The sequence below is a fragment of the Canis lupus genome, chromosome 12, assembly GCF_003254725.2.
Source record: "Canis lupus dingo isolate Sandy chromosome 12, ASM325472v2, whole genome shotgun sequence".
NCBI lineage: Eukaryota > Metazoa > Chordata > Mammalia > Carnivora > Canidae > Canis > Canis lupus.
The window spans coordinates 68,908,090-68,925,692 of NC_064254.1; the positions used below are offsets into that span (position 1 = coordinate 68,908,090).

The 17,603-nt window shown below is 45.7% G+C and overlaps 1 protein-coding gene across 3 annotated transcripts in view; it reads right to left on the minus strand.

Moving 5' to 3' along the window:
* LAMA4 (laminin subunit alpha 4) overlaps positions 1-17,603 on the minus strand; it is a 142,899-nt gene that overhangs the window by 80,207 nt on the left and 45,089 nt on the right. For all 3 annotated transcript variants that reach the window (XM_049092473.1, XM_025444841.3, XM_049092474.1), the window contains exons 3-4: positions 14,628-14,752; positions 8,468-8,548 (exon numbers count right to left, since the gene is read on the minus strand). In XM_049092473.1, coding sequence (XP_048948430.1) covers positions 8,468-8,548; positions 14,628-14,752 — 206 coding nt within the window. The remainder of the gene's footprint in view (positions 1-8,467; positions 8,549-14,627; positions 14,753-17,603) is intronic.

Consider the following 17,603-nt stretch of genomic DNA (forward strand, 5'->3'; position numbering starts at 1 on the left):
TAATATGTGAGCCTACAGAGGCCGAGCGCCTAACTGCCTTGTTGTGAGGGCTGAGCTGGTGTCTATGCTCATGCCAGCTGGGCCCTTAATGAGAGACCCCAGCTCCGTTGGAGAATAGAGACCAAAATCCATCCAGCCTTTGCTGGACTTGTTAAGCTGTGCCTTCAGGGCGAGGCTGCTTCTGCTTAGGGGAAGAAATGCCTTTCCCTACTTTTCCCAAAGGGGCCTTGTGGGACAGTAGAGGCCCCACTGTGAGTGGTGGGACCACAGGCCTCCATCCAAGGGAGCAGCTACTCAGCTCCTGTCCGCTGTTTCCAGATTGTAGCCTTGAGAGAATGGAGGATCTGTGTTGCCAGATCTCTCTATTTTTAAAGAAAAAAACTGAAGTTTGGATTTTGATGTGAAAACACGATTTTTAAGGGCTGGCTCAAGCTTTGTAAGAAACTGTCTGAGCCAAACTACACATGTTTCTGGCTGGCTATAGCCTCCTCTTTGCTGTGACCCCAACGCAGTGTCGAGACTGGCTAACTGGAGCCTAAGACGCTTTGGGAGTGGCTGGAAAGAATGTGCAGTCACCCCTCCGTGGAGCTGAAGGTCAGGCGCAGGAGTGGGTTCTGATGTGAGAGAGAATAAGAAAGGGAGCCAAGGGAGGTTTTCATGATGAAAGCAGAGGTGGGGGGAGCCGGTGTTGGCTTCAGATGCAGGTGGGCTGCGGGCTGGAATGGGGAGGCAAGGCTGGGGTGTGGAGGGCCTGGGCTGGGGCGTTGGCCTTGGGGAGGAAAGCAAGGGAGGACTTTCCAAGGAAATCAGGAAGACCTGGCCAATAATAACAAGACATTACTTTCTTCTTCTTCTTCTTCTTTTTTTTTTTTTAAATGCTTGCATGATTCAGAACATTTGAAAAATAGAGAAATGAAGATCACCTGTAATCCTAAGGTCCTAACAAAATCACTGTCCGATATTTTGCCTGAGTTCCTCCAGGCTTTATTCCCATGTCTCAATTTTTTGGTGTAGTTGTAATGGTGACGTATGTTCAATCTGTGTGCCCTTTATTTGCATCGTGTCTCATAGTGTCGCCGAGGTGAGTTTATTCAGTTCCCACAGACACCCGGGAGGTAGGCCACACGGGCCTGGCATTCTGAGGCTGAGAGGCTACTTTGGTTTTCCAGGCTCATGTAGCAAGGAACTCCCAGCACAAGACCCACACCTTCTGACCCTGATGTTCTTTCCTTCACTCCACCCTGGACCAAGTGCTGCTGCTATAAAGGAATGAATGAATTCTTCCAACAAAGGGACAATTCAGGTCTATTTTATGTAGGGTGTGGAGAGACGGGAAGAGGAAAAACACACAGCTCATGCCCTGAAAGAGCAGGAAACAAATCAAGCACAATTATACATAATATCATAAACTCTAGGAATTGAGGTCTATGAACAAGATAAGGATGAATGTTAAGTGCCACACAACCCACAGAGACACCCCCAGGAGGAAATGTTCAGTGAGTTTTGTTATTCATACTCCTGTCTTTGCACCTCTGATTTATGGCTTCTCTGGTTCCCAAGCCAGCACAAACCATTCCTCTGTGGAACACATGGCTGAACTGAATTCCTATCCCTCGCCGCAGTTCACCAGCCAGAGAGTATTAGACTCTTGGTCCCACTGAGAGGGGCCTCAGACCTGCCACCTCGGAGTAGGGAATCCCGGGGTCTGGGTGCAAAGGACCTTGCCCAAGCTTCCAGAGGTCAGGCGCCACTTCCTTCCTTCTCTCCGTTGAATCCCACTGTATCTGGTGTCCTTAGGTTGTCTCGTGGTCTCCCGCAAGAGAAAAACCACATTCTCCATTCTGCAAGTCAGAACCTCAGTCCCAGTGGCAAGCTACTTTGAGTTTCGAGAACATCTTTTGGTGGTAGGTTCAGAGGCAGTGAACTTCATGCATGTGCTCAAGTGCATTTTCTCTCTCTTTCTCTCTGCCTCTAACAAAAAATGAGGTTAAAAAATGTACTATTTAGAGCAAAAGTCACACTGGGGTGAGAATGAGAATCGCAAAACTCCTGTCTATGAGGCCTGTACGCTTTACAATCATTTGCATCAGGTGCTAGCTTGCATTTGCAACCTCTATTCAGCCAGAAGGCAGTGTCTTGAGTCACTCAGTTCGGTGTCACCCTCTTCCATTTTCTGGGCGTGAAGAGGAGTGGGAAGCAAACAGAGCAGGCGATGACTGACGCTCGTCACTACAGGTGCCTTTTTAAAAGAACATTAACAGTACCGTCATTGATTTTTCATTAAATCAAAAAAGGCTGTTACTTAAGCAAAAATGACTGAGTGCCTTTCTTGTTCCAGATACTGTGATGAGGGGAGAGCGGCAGAGAAATGAATGAGATGCAACTTTTGCTGAGGAGCTTCTACTTTAATAGTAGAGACTGAAAAAAAAAAAAAAAAAAAAAAAAAAAACCAAAAACCCAAAACTCTGAAATGTGTGATTTTGAGCATGTGGCTTAATTTCTCTGTCTCTCACTTTCCTACTCTATAAATAAGGATGAAAATGGTATCTCATAGGATTTTTTTTTTTAAGGTTTAAATGTATCATTGTATGTAAAGTGCTGTCAAGGCGCCGGCACAGGCACAGGGTAAGCCTCCCTAAGGTTGCTATTTTTCCCCTCCTGGTCAGGCCATCATCCGCAGCTGGGCTGGAGGATCTGAGGAGCAGCAGCTCCCACGTGGAGAAGTTGAAGTGTGAGGTGAGGAAAGGACTTTGGGAACCAGCCCGCCAGGGGCCGGGGGAGGCTACAAACACGGACCTCATTATAAAGACGAGGGCGTTTGAGGTGTTTTGCACGGAAAGAGGGAAGGGAAGGGAAGAGGGTTTGGTAAGAGGGTCATGTTCTGTGCTGCAGAGCTATGTTTCTCAAACTCGTGTGCGTCACGGATCCCTGTGAAAGGGAAAACATTTTCATAGGACACCTCTCCTGGTGTGCACCGAAATGATCTTTAAATCTTTAAGTAGATCGAACAGAAAACTGGGTAGAAACTCCTTACACCTATGGCTTTTATACATTTTGAAAACCAAAGTAAATTCTGCAGATAAAACACAAACAAAACTGTGAAACCACTGAATTCGAACTGATAGCATCAATTCAAGACAATGGGTGAGGTTGTCTTGTTGCAACTGAATGGCCACTTGCGACAGGACGTGGGAGGGGATGGTGCGAGTTCCGCACCCACGTCCCGCCATGTGCTGTGTGAGGACTCTGTCTGCTTTGACGTCGTGCCATTTGGCCTCCAACTGTCTGGCATGTGTCACTGACACCCCCCCCCCCCCCGGCTGGTACTTTCTCCTCTGCTTTGAGGCAGATCTCCCTTTATCATAAAGTGGTTCTACAGAAAGTCCAGAACATGTTTCAAGTGACTTTTTCCTCGAGATTATCACTGAAGTTGAACATTCCCTGAGAACTCATGAACCTCCACGAGTATTTCCGAGGACACCAGCGGGTCTTAAGGAACCGCCTGAGAAACCGTGTTCCACATCAAGCAGGTGCGCTATCGGGGGCTGAGCAGCGGGTCGCAGGCAGTGAGGATTGGTACAAGAGCCCAGCAGAGAGCCCTAAAACAGGTCCCCGGGGCCTCCCTCCTGGAGGTTCTTTCTCAGTGGGGCCCAGAGGGGAGGTGGGGAAGGTTCAGGAATCCAAGGTTTCCAGGAAATACTCCCCTACAGTCAGATTCGAAAACCGTCCCTTGGCTAAAAGATCTCTCAGGACAGAAACACCTAGTGTGTTCTCGGTTTGGACCGATTTCATTTTTGTTTGAAATAGGCACCCGGGGACGCCTGGGTGGCTTAGCAGTTAAGCTCCTGCCCTCGGCCCAGGGCGTGACCCTGGGGTCCCGGGATCGAGTCCCACTGTCGGGCTCCCTGCATGGAGCCTGCTTCTTCCTCTGCCTGTGTCTCTGCCTCTCTCTCTCTCTCTCATGAATAAACAAAATAAAAAAAAAAGAAAGAAAGAAATAGGCATCCACATGAGTCAGCAGCATATCTTGAAAACATCTTGTGGAGAAGTCCCAGGTCACCAATATATTGAAAATATAGATTAGACTGAAGCTTAACTGGGACGATCCAACAACTTGGTGATTAAACTCAAAGCGAAACACCCCCACCAGTCTCAGGGCCAAACACAAGGCAGAAGCGGTGGGGGCTCCCTCCTTCCCCCCCCCCGCCCCCCCCCCCCCCCCCCCCCCCCCCCCCCCGCCCCCGACCCAGGCCGCTGGGCGGGGAAGAGCTCCTCCTTCCACTGCTCCCCTGGGGAAGCTTTGCTCTTTCCCCCTGTGATGGATGGTGTGTGGCTTTGTTGCTGCTCCAGCCTTGGCTTTCATCGAGGACAAGGGACCATGTCTTTGACGTATCCCGTGCCTGTGTGGTGGTTCCCAGCTGGAGGAGGAGTCCCCCGGGAGCAAGGCCAATCTGCGGTGTAAAAGGCCCCAGTACACCCTCCTTAAAATAGCAGGGCGTGAGGACGGGTGGACAAGGGAGAGGGGACAAGCAGACAAGGTCGCTCGGGGTGATCCAGGCCTCTGAAGGACGCTCTCTTCAGCGCGGCTGGGGAAGCAGCCTCCCCCCTCAGCCTCCAGCCCCCCAGAGCCTCCCCGCCAAGGCTGGCAGCAGATCGACTGTGTGTCTCCTCAACATCCGACATCATCTACTTCATTAATTGTCAAAGTCTGAAATAGAAGACCTTTGGGAAGACCTCTGGGGGAGACGGTCCGGGCACAGAGAAAGAATCCAGGTTTTTGAGCCAAGCCGTGTACATCCTGGGCCCCCCACTTAGCAGGTCACCTCCCTTCGCCTCAGTTTCCTTACCTGCCGTGTGACAAAATACCACCTCCTCTCAGCTGGTTCTGGGCTTGAGCGATGAGGACGGTGAGACAGGGAGGACCCAGGGGTGCTCCCCAGGTCAAAGCTACCGTTTCTGGCCCAGCGTCCCTTTGGTGCCACGGGCCACACTGGGCACCTCGTGGTGCCCCTCGGGCCGCCTCAGAGCCAGCGTCTTCATTCCCTCCATTCCAGGGTTGGGGCGCTTGGCCCTGGCACCCGAACACCTGGCTGGGGGCGGGGCAAGGACTGGAGCTGAGGTGCAACCCTGCCCGGGGCGGCCCTCGGAGCTCGCCCCGACCCTGCGGAGCCACAGGGCTGCCCGAGCCTTCCTGCAGCCTCCCCGGAGGCTCATCGCCGGGAGGCTCATCTGGAAGGAGGCTCATCTCCCCAAGGCTCACGTCCCTGGAGGCTCATTGCCGAGGAGGCTCATCATCCAGGAGGCTCATGGTCTAGGAGGCTCATGTCCTCGAAGGCTCATCTCCCCGAGGCTCATGTCCCTGGAGGCTCATCGTCCAGGAGGCTCACGTCCCTGGAGGCTCACATCCCCAGAGGCTCAGCCCCTCCAACCCTCCGTCTGTCCGTCGGTCTGGCCGCCGTCCTGACCCCGCGCTGGCCCACTGAACCCAGGCCTCTCCCCGCGCAGCCTCGCAGGCCGGAGCCCCGGGCCAGAGGTCACCTGCTGCTGGGCCTGGCGGGGGGCAGCGGGGCTGGCGGGGCCGGCCGGGGGCGCCCACCGCCCCTCAGCTGTCACCCTGCTGGAGCCAAGGCCCTGGGCCTGGCTCACCGCCGGCCTCTGGACTCTCGCAGCCGGGAAGCGGGTGTCGCCGGCTCGGCCCCGGGGAAGCTCAGAACGCGCGTGGCACAGACGCCGAGAACCGACCTCAGTTGGCCCCGAGATTCCTGTGCGCCACCAGCTGTCCCTTCCCCTCTTCCCTCGTAGCCAGAAGGAGGAAAGTCCCTTTAAGAAGTCTCCAGTGAAAGAGTCATCTACGATTTGTGTCGATAATCATCACCGGCGCGGTGCGTCCTGCCTGGAGGGTTTCTCGGGCCCACGGGCGCTGGGGCTTGGCGGGGACCGAGCGGGCAAGTCCCCAGCGGGCAGGTCCCCAGTGGGCAGGTCCCCAGCGGGCAGGGCCCCAGCTGCCGTGTGAGGGGCCCAGGAGCTCCCTGGGAGGCCAGGGCTTGTCACCTGAGGGCTCCCCTCTGAGCTGCAGGCGGCGGGGGGGGGGGGGGCAGAGGCCACCAGGTCCCCCGGCTCCCCCGGCCTGTCTCTGGGGCACCCACATCACCTCGCCGCCCAAACACGAGGGCGAGGCCGACGGTAATGGTGTTTCTGTTCAGAATAAGAAGACCGCTCTGTGAGGCTCTTCCAGCAAAAGCCATTTGATTTGAGAGAATTGAGTAACTACAGGTGGGGGGACGGGAAATGGTTGGCCGGGAGGTCCGGCGGTGGAAGCCTACATCTCTGGTCGCCAACGTCTTTCTTATTTGAGCAAAGCCCAGAGCAGCTTTTGTAAAAAAACGTGTTAGGTTGACGAAGTCCCAATAGTTCATTTTTGCTTTTGTTTCTCTTGCCTTCGTGGTGGATGGATCTTGCAAGAAGTTGCTGTGGCCAAGTTCAAAAAGGGTGTTGCCTGTGTTCTCCTCTAGGATTCTGATGGATTCTTGTCCCACATTTAGATGTTTCATCCATTTTGAGTTTATCTTTGTGTCTGGTGTAAGAGAGTGGTCTAGTTTCATTCTTCTGCATGTGGATGTCCAATTTTCCCAGCACCATTTATGGAAGAGACTGTCTTTTTTCCAGTGGATAGTCTTTCCTGCTTTGTCGAATATTAGTTGACCAGAGAGTTGAGGGGCCACTTCTGGATTCTCTATCCTGTTCCATGGATCTATGTGTCTGTTTTTGTGCCAGTACCACACTGTCTTGATGACCACAGCTTTGTAGTACAACCTGAGATCTGGCATTGTGATGCCCCCAGCTACGGTTTTCTTTTTTAATACTGCCCTGGCTATTCGGGGTCTTTTCTGATTCCACACAAATCTTAAGATAATTTGTTCCAACCCTTCATCAAGATAAGAAGCTTCTGCACAGCAAAAGAAACAGTCAACAAAACTCAAAGACAACCTACAGAATGGGAGAAGAGATTTGCAAATGACCTATCAGATAAAGGGCTAGTACCCAAGATCTATAAAGAACTTATTAAACTCAACACCAAAGAAACAAACAATCCAATCATGAAATGGGCAAAAGACATGAACAGAAATCTCACAGAGGAAGACATAGACGTGGCCAACATGCACATGAGAAAATGCTCCGCGTCACTTGCCATCAGGGAAATAAAAATCAAAACCACAAGGAGATCCCACATCACCCAAGTGAGAATGAGGAAAATTAACAAGGCAGGAAACCACACATGTTGGAGAGGATGTGGAGAAAGGGGAACCGTCCTGCACTGTTGGTGGGAATGTGAACTGGTGCAGTTACTCTGGAAAACTGTGTGGAGGTTCCTCAAAGAGGTAAAAATAGACCTGCCCTACGACCCAGCAATTGCACTGCTAGGTATTTACCCCAAAGATACAGATGCCATGAAACGCCGGGACACCTGCACCCCGATGTTTATAGCAACAATGTCCACAATAGCCAAACTGTGGGAGGAGCCTCGGTGTCCATCAACAGATGAATGGATAAAGAAGCTGTGGTCTATGTATACAATGGAATATTCCTCAGCCATTAGAAACGACAAATACCCACCATTTGCTTCGATGTGGATGGAACTGGAGGGTATTATGCTGAGTGAAATAAGTCAATCGGAGAAAGACAAATATCATATGGTCTCATTCATTTGGGGAATATAAAAAATAGTGAAAGGGAATAAAGGGGAAAGGAGAAAAAAATGAGTGGGAAATATCAGAAAGGGAGACAGAACATGAGAGACTCCTAACTCTGGGAAACGAACAAGGGGTGGTAGAAGGAGAGCTGGGCAGGGGGTTGGGGTGACTGGGTGACGGGTACTGAGGGGGGCACTTGATGGGATGAGCACTGGGTGTTATGCTATATGTGGGCAAATTGAACTCCAATAAAAAAAAGTGTTAGGTGTAAATACCAACGGGGATTCAGGAAATCCAAACTCTCCTGACATTTGTTGGCTTTTCAGGGAAGGAGATGTTATAAAGAATGGACTAAATAATAGGCTCGTGCCTTGGTCAGTGTACGGCTTTACTAGTCAGTAAAGGATCCCCCCCGCCCTTTTTCCCTACTGAGGAAGCTTCTCTATTAATTACACTACAGGTTCCCAATGATGGAGAGAGAGAAGGGTGTTACCAAAACCATCTCGAGAATCTTTTCAAAGTATACGTATCATTTTCCTCTTCGCCTGACCATTTCTCCTGAGATATGGCCCTGACCTGGAGTTGTGGGGGAGCATATTGTCATAGCTCCATTTGTGGCATGAGATTTGGGAGAGCTCCCCCAAGGTGGTCTGAAATATGATCCTCCATTCCCTCCTCTTAAGACCCACTCAATGGGAGCATGATAGAGCTGATGAGTGCAAGAAACATAAAGTTCCTTCAACACACTCAGAAAAGAGTGAATTTTATTAGCCTACCTTTCACAGTTAGGTCCAGCATAGTTTTCTTTACAAATACACCGAACAGCTCCATTTTTTCTATAGCAGGATTCTGCAAAACTAGAATTAAAAGAGAATATTAGAAGTCAACTCCATACATCATTGAAAAGATTGTCCTACTTTCGGTTTGGTCATCTCTGCCTTGGTCCCAGTCAAGTTCTAATGGGTGTGATCATTTGCTTTATTTATATCAAATCTTCCTCCTTTCAGGAAAGTTTAGACTGGCAGACCCAGACAGAAAATGCCAAAAATGCCCATCCATTGGTGAGACCATTTCCCAGATCCACTTACTTATTTTGCCACAGAGGCACTTAATTATTTTTACTGGAAGCAGTGGGATTTCTAGAATATATATCTATTTGATACAAGTCCAAAACACATATCCCAGAGCCAGAAATAAAATAATCAGCTTTTTAAATGTGCTACCTGTAATTTTTGATGAATATTTTCTGTGTATACCCAGAAAGTTTGAAAGTTTCTCCCTCTTTTTTCTGCACTAGATCTCTTCCACTCTTCAAGGTCATGAACTGCTTCTTTTTTTATTTTATTTTATTTTTTTTCATGAACTGCTTCTAAACTATATGATCTCCACTGAACCTTAATTTCTTTGTTGTGTACCTGAAAAGTGGGGAATAAAGTGTGCAGGGACTGGTTCTTTTGATCAAAATCACAAAACTAGTACACAAGCGGTAAATAGGACCCACAGGAAAAGGATTCCTGTCTGTAGGAACCCTTCTCTGGATTACTGTGGTTTGTTTTGTTTGTTTGTTTGTTTGTTTTTTTAGAAAATGAAAATTTGGACACAGGACAGAAAAGCAATAAAAATATTGTTCAACTATTAAGACGGAGGAAATGGAATATATTTCCATGTGTTTGGAAAATTCTACATTGACACATAAATCCATCCACATGAGAGGGGTGTGAAAAATTTTAAAGACTTTCAAATTAATTGGCTTAGGGATTGTGCCATCAGTGGAGTGTGACCTGCTGCTCTCACATTCCTGCATGTATTAGCAATTTTACCCTAATGGTCTTTGGAGCAATGCAAATGGATGTGTTTGCTTTGTTTGAAGACATTTCTAAAATCAATATATTCTTATAGAATATCCAGAAAACAATACATTCTTTGCAGTGAAAGGCAATATCCACAATTTAGTTTTTCTATCAGTTTGGCTAAAAACATTTCAACAAAATTACACTTCTTTGGCTTTTATTCTTCATTTTGCTTGTTCTTGTTTTTCACCCCACTTCAAAAAACACTGTCAGTTAAGAGTCCAGAACGTAGACAAACCCTCGTGTATGTTTCTTTGAAGATGTGTCTCCCAGCAGCCTGTCCAGGGCTTGGAGGACTGAAGCATCTGCCTGGATGTCTGGAGTCCTCTGCCTTTAGCTAATGTCCTGCTGCTTCAAAGAGATGACATTTTCCTTAATTGGAGCGATTACCGTAGCTACTAGTAGTTTGGGAGGATGTCTGGCCAACTCTAAAATAAATAAATGAACTCTGTGCAAATGGTTCCTGGGAATAGCTGCGTGACCATTGGTCTCAGTGGAGGGAGACTCAGAGGCAGTGCCAACCATTGAGATTCCTTTTTTGTTTTTTTTATCAGCATTAATTGTTTATATTTTTCTTAGGGTAAAGTCTGTTTTTTTGGCCTGGGAAATGAAAACCTTGAGCCTTTCTCAGCCCACATTAACAACCATGGCACCCTCTCCAAGTGGAAGGGAGCCTTTTGTTCTTGGAAACCATTATAGTACCTAAAGAAAAATAGACTCAGCACTGTTTGCTTGTGGACCTCCCTCAAGCATAATTTCGTTGCTTTCTGATGTGGCGATTGTAACTAGAAATCCAAATCCTGGTCTGGAGGCTCAATTAAAGGATCTCTTAAAGTGTGATTTGGATTCCATATTACATGACTTTCTGAGCTCAAATACAAATCTTGGTACTTTAATTTTTATAGATAGCAGCAATATGAATTCTAAAGGAGCTGAAACAGGAAATGGGTATTTGATTTTTGATAAGATGTTTGAGATTAGTTAACTAAATCAATAATAAGGTCATGTCAAAGGCTAGAACCTTATAGGATCCAGGCAAATTTGTCTTGTTCTGTGGCCACAGATTATACTCCGCTCCCCATCCTTACCTCCCTATTTGTAGCCAGTTTCTTCCCCCAAGGGAATAGGGAAATAGGACTGTTGCCACCTCAGAGAAAGCAGGTGCCTCACAATCCCTCCACACTCTCACATAATGTTCTTATATGTGGGGGGTATTTTTGCTTCTGTGTTCATTTTCAGCAGGTTTTTCAACTTCAAATGTGTGCTTCAGAGGCCTCAGTTTTCATATCTATGACTAGGTACCTAACTGCAGAGCTCGTTCCTTGAGACCTCCAATTGCTCTTTGAACCAGGATCTGCTCACACACCCAAAGAACATGAGTGGGAATGGTGACCCAATAGGAACTGTTGCCTCCTTCAAGGCAGGAAGCTCATCATCCTAGTTGGCAAGTCTCCCCTTTATTTATTTATTTATTTGAAAGGGCCTTCAGAAGAGCTTCTTGATCAACTCAAATACTGGATAACCCAGCTCATTTGCTTTAGGCGCTTTAAAATGCGGCTGCATTTTGACATAATTTCATGAAAGCATTCTGACTGTTTTGTTCACTACTGTGACCAGCGATTAGTGAGCAGATGGCTGGCACCTAATAAGTGCTCAATATATATTTGTCGATTGCATGTAGAGAAAACTTTTCAGTACATAGGAATGAGGTTCCAAAAATCTCTTATCTGAAAACATTAATGTCATAATTTAGATAACATCTTGTCATACTCATGTGGAAATGTTGGGGTCCAGAGTGAACAGTCAAGAAAGAATTCTTGAGATGCCTTTGGTGCAAATAGGTGGTTTTATTAAAACATGGGGACAAGACACATGGTGCAGAAAGAACTGCACTGGGGTTGTGATGGGTGACTGATTATATACTTTCAGGTTGGGAGGGGGTTAGGGACAGTACAAGCCTCCAAGGAATTTTGGAAACAAGGTTTTCAGGACCCTGAGGGGACTAGCTATTGTGAGGAAAAGGTCATTTATTACTGTTTGGGAAGCCCTCACTCACGAGACCCTTCAGATGTATGTCAGTGGACCATATGTTTGGAGCATGATTGCTAACATATATCTGGGGGGTAGAGATAAAGGAAGTATCCAAAGGAATTTCTGTATGTTTAAAGCAGACTCACAGGATCCTGGGGGGTTGGGATAAAGTTAAGCTAAGACTGCCATTTGTCAACATCAAGACAGCTGAGCTCCCAGAGGAAGTTCCCTCTGCTGTTTTAAGGACCTGTCAATGGGCTGTAAGTAGTAAGGAAATTTAATTTTTTCTTTTGCCTTTGTTTCTTACATCAGCACGAATGAAGCAAAAAGGGCAAAAGTCAGAGGATACAACTTAGAGGATTGCCTTTCTGCAGCTCAGGGCTCCTTAACCTATTTTGATCAGATGATGCTACATAGCATCCTTTATTTGGGAGAATGAGGGGAACCTGTTACTGGAAAGTTGGAGGTTATTTTTAACAAAATAACGATAGCATGGCAAGAAAGCAGCAAGCTGAACATCTCATCAGATATGGTTAAGAATAATGTTTGAGAGCAGAATATTAATGAACAATTAACGAATATACCTACATGAGACAAAGGGAGCTCATAAATCAGGATACACTTGGGTGAAAATAACAGAACATTCAATGCTTGAGGTTTCTATTCTCCCTCTCAATACCATCCATTTTGCACACATTGTTGATACCATAGGACATGAAAAAAATCACAAAGTAAGGACTGAAGCAGTTTAGTGGCTTCTAAAGAAAAATGGGGCTGTAAAACCTTTGACTTCTTCACTGTGAGACTCATCAGAGGATTTGAACAAATCACAAAATTTTAGGTGAAATACTAGTTGATATTGGTGTTCAATTCAGGAAAAAAATTAGGGAGAGATTTGGCTGTCATCTTGGTTGTCTTACAAGAAAGTGAGGGTGACTCGGTGGCTCAGTCAGTTAAGCATCTGCCTTTGGCTCAGGTCATGATCCCAGGGTCCTGGGATGGAGCCCCATGTTGGGCTCCCTGCTCAGCGAGGAGCCTGCCTCTCCCTCTCCATCTGCTTCCCCCAACTCATGTACAAGCTCTCTCTCTCTGTCTCAAATAAATAAATAAAATCTTAAAAAAAGTTGTGTGTGTGTGATATTCAGGCCTTTTAAAAGTTATTTTATAAGCACTATTTAATTTAATCTTTATACTAGATACCAACTAAATATTACATCCAAACATTTAAAATGTTGTCTGACACAGAGTAAGCAATATACTGGTGTTAGAAAAAAATACAAAGTATGTGTTCAATAAAGGCAGTAACTAGCAAACACCTTCCGCTACAGAAGGCCCCAATTCATATGCTCCACACATATTATCCTAGTCCAACCCTATGAGGCAGATCCTTATACGACTCAGGGAAAAAAATACCCCTGAGATCCAGAGCAGATAAAAAAAATCAACAAATGGAGCCAAGATCTGAATCTAGTCTCCTTGACTCCAAATCCCATGGAAAGTGAGACATGGGGAGAAAGTACCTTGCCTGAGGTCATACAGTTATTTTGTGCCAAAGCAGTGATAAGAGCCTAGATTTCAATACTCTTTCTACCTGTGGTTTAAGAAAAAATATATATATATATTTGTTTTTTTGTCCCAGTTTCTGGCACAGAGCTCCTAAAGCTCTTGGAATTTCCTGAGTGATAAGATTGTCTTTTATTATTCAGAATGAACCCCTTTCAGCATAAACTTAAGTTTATGTTACTGAGGTGACTCTCCAGGGCCCTCTAAGGAGCTTTAGGATGGGGGCTGGTCTGCCAGAGGAAAAAACTAACTGGTTAGAACTTTCAAACCTATCCTTCCCCCAACCTCAAGGAGGGGAGAGGGGACAGAGATTGAGTTTCAATCACCAATAATTTAATCAATCATGACTATGTAATGAAACATCCATAAAGCTCTTAACAAATGAGGTTTGTGGAGCTTCGGGTTGGTGAACAACCCAGAAATGCATAGAAGCTCTGCTCCCTCCCATCTCCCTCTTCTCCCTCCCTCCCTCATCTCCCTCTTCATCTCCCTCCCATCTCCCTCCCTGCCCTGCCTCTCTTCAGTCTGGCTTGAGTTATATCCTTTAGGATAAAACTGTAATTGTAAGTACAGCACTTTCCTGAGTTCTGTGAGCCATTGTAGAGAATGACTGAACCTGAGGGGGGTACGTTGAATTTAGTTAGCTGAGCAGACATGTGAGTAGCCTAAGGACCCCGTTTATGGCTGATTTCTCCATCAACTGACTAACTCCAGGTAGTTATTGTCAGAAGTGAACTGATTGTAAGACACCCACTTGGCTTCAGAAAATCAGAGAAATGGTTGATATTTGGAAAACCAGACACCACTCCACCATTTTAATTCTACACTCTGTCATTGTTAAGACAATAAAGTGGCCAGTCATGACTTGACTATTGGACTTATACATCTTGTGCGCCTGAAAAGAATTCCACTATTTCCATTAACATGTATTCTCTTGGACTTCTCACTCAGGTCAAAACATAGCCAGAAGTGAATGGCTTCTGAATTTTCAGAAGCGAAAATTAGTTTTCTTGGAAATCTTTTATGAGCTGACTGGCCTAAAGCATGCATCCTGTTTATCTATGTTCTGATGCTGCTTGAACAATTGGCCACCACATGTAGGACAACGTCTACTCTGTGAGAGGCAGAGGAAACATCACTACTGAAAATACTGGATTATGAATCTCTTGGCATTACCAGTTGCGATCTCCCTAGGTCAGGGGCTGCCCAAGAAACTAGCCTCGCTTCTAAAACCTGAGAGACTCCATTGGCCTTATGATGCTACCCAATATTTGGGGAACAGAGTCATCACTCATCTGCAAGTGCTTGAGTTTCCCCAAAAGTGTATTTAGGCTAAAGAACTTTCCGATAGCTTTTCCAGTCTCATCTCCATATGAGGTGTTCAGTCTTTTCACTGAGGTGGGAAAACCTGAGAACTCTGGATAGAGCAAAATGAAAAATACATAATTAAGAGGGTAAGCAGCAGAAGAGAACATCTTCTCTCAGAACTTACTTGGCCACGTAGGGTAGGGGACAGGGACACGGCTGGCAGAACCGGGGTGGCCCCCTGATGGAATCTCCAATATAACCATCTAGACATTTCTCACAGTGCTCTCCTGTTGTGTTCCGCTGGCAGTGCTGTGAGGAAACGATGGGGAGATGGACAAAGACACAAAAGAAACGTTACATACACAACATATCTGGGAACCAGATAGTACTTGAAGTAAAGGGGATGTCAGGCTGATGGAATTGATTGTGTGGTCAGAACTGGTCAGCACAAAAGAGCCAGGTTGGCCCCAGTCAACGATAGAAAGTGTGGACAAGGAGGGATGACTTCATCCTGAACTTCCGTGTATGAACCAGCAGCCTGAGGAATTCAGAGTTTTCATGCAGAGGGGATAATTCATCAGTTTCTCATTTCAATTCAACATAATAACCAGAAGGATCAAACTCTGAATGTTCTAGAAACATCTGCTTACTGACTTGGAATGAATATGAAATGAAAAAAAAAAATCCCCCTGATACTTACCCATGACAGTGGGAACAATTTAAGGATTTATGGGCTTGGAAGAACTTTTACTGAAGCATAAATGGAATAAAAGGTAGATAAAAACATCTAATCTATCTAATATATATGAAAGCTAATGGGTTGGTAACCTGGAGAGTGACATATGACAAATAATACGCTAGTTTTTCTGTATGCTTTTCCATTTGTGGTGGAGACAACTGAAAGAAAAGCACCAAATAGGCTGAGTTTTCTGCTGATAGTTCCCTGTTCATCTTTCAGGATCTGTACGAGGCCTCAAAACTCCAGGAATTCCTTCTGATGCCTCCTCCTCACCCCCACTTCCACTATCCGCATGGTTCTGCTATCATCTGCTCCCAGCCTCAGCAGCCCCGTGGCCACCTTGTGCCTCTCAGTACTGTGCTGCTGCTGCCTAAACTGGAATAGGTACTCAGCAGGATGGAGTCAACTCCGCAGTGACAAGTTCATGGATTAATTCCCACTTAAGAGGCAGTGATGCTAGTCTGATAGTTTCCTCCAACAGGACTGAACTGGATTGCACAAGGCAATGCCATTAGCACTGTGATTATTTTCATCTTTACATTCACCAGAGTGTATAAAAGTTGAATAGGGTTCTCAGTGAAAAATGATGCCATTAGAATTAGAATGCCATCCAAGAGGCAGCCTCCTGCTTGATCCATTCCCTTAGTAACATCTATGCCCAAGAGCTTCAGCAGACACTGTTTTCAAACAGAGCTCTGTGGAAGAACCTAAAGAAAGGCAAGATGAAGCAATACAGCAAGGTGAACTCGGAGCTCTTTCTGTCTTTGTGTTCTATGTTGAAGTTCAAAATAGAATAACAGTGAGGTTCTGCTCCAAACATGTTACATGGATTAACACATTTAATTCTTAGAATAATTCTAAAGTAAGTTACTATTTTTTTTACCCCATTTTACATATGAAGAGACGGAGGCACAGAGAGGTTCAATAAATTGCCCAATATAGTGGAAGGAGACAAAAGTGGATTCGGACTCAGGCCATCTGGCTCCAGAGGTCAGGCTGTTAATTTTCATATTACACCACTTCTCCAGTGTGATAGACAAAAGGCTCTTTGCCCCAAAGAGTCATAAAATGACTACGTTAGGTGTCATACCATTTTATGTACAGTTTGGACTTCAAATCAAAAGGGCAAAGTTCTAATGTGGGCAACAGGCTATCACGGTTGAACACCTTTTGGGCATTTGGTCCGCCATTAGGTATGGACAATCTTTGGTCCTTGATTAGAATTATGTTAACAGAATAAAATTTAGAGGCCAGTTCAGAGTGCTGACACATCAATGGGAAAGCGAAAAATAAAGTATGATGCACAGACAACAGGTTGTTAATATATTCACCCCCCAGTTCTTAATACTGTGTCTAGAACTAAGTCATTCTTCAATAAAGGTTTGTGGGGGGGGGGAAAATAAAAGAAAAAGTAGGAAAGGGTGAATTAATGAATTAGTGTCTGGAGTACATAAGGGATATTAACCCAAATCAGATGTACCCAAATCAGCTCAAAATTGGTAGCAATCTCCCATCTCAGGGAAAACGAACGAGCCTTGCCCAACGACCAGGAATCTAAGGCATAAGCAATCGGGGCAGTTGCTCATAGGCTAGAATCAACTTTCCCTGAGTCCCTGTTGGACAGATGAAGCCCATCTGTGCAGAAGAAAACAGGCTTGTTGGAAGACATTAGGTCATACTTCCTAATGCCTATTAAGCTGCAAAAATGAGCTGATTCCTTTCTGTGCCCTTATGGCTTGATGGGTGCTTTGGACTCCTTGTTAGGGCTCTAAGTTTGCCATAGCAGCCACAGAGCCCAATTATCCTCAAGGACACGGCCACCAAATCTGTCCGACCTCTCAATGCTCAGAGTGTGAACACTGACTTTCCTCATCTGCCTTCCTTCAAAAGGGTTTGTTAGGGAATTCCCTAAAAGGCAGTGATGTACATTCTGAAAGACTGGCCGAGATAGTTAGACCAGGTCCCTCCCTACTGCTTCCAGCTTTTCTAGACTTGAACAAGTCACTTGACCTTTTTGGGTCTCTATTCTCTAACCATGAAATGAGAATTCAGATGAGATGGTCTGTGAAGTTTCTTGTAGCTCTGAAACTTTTACTCTGAGATTGCAAGTATGCCTAGACCTGCAATGCTCTGCCATTTACAGATCAAAAAAGAAAAATGACAACAATAAATAAGTATGTTGTTGAGGCTGAATTGGGGAGACTTTATTTTTTAATAAAACTGACCCCACTTAAAAATGAAAAAAAGCATTCTGAATCTTTGGGCAGTTGTTAAGAAAGTTACATGCAGACAGTTGATGGCAGGAAAGTGAGTAAGTGTTAGAAATGGAATATGAGATCCAGCTGCCTTCTCTTAAGCCAAACATGAACCATATTTTTAATTTGTAAAATATGTTTGTATTTTATAAAAGCATGTTACTTA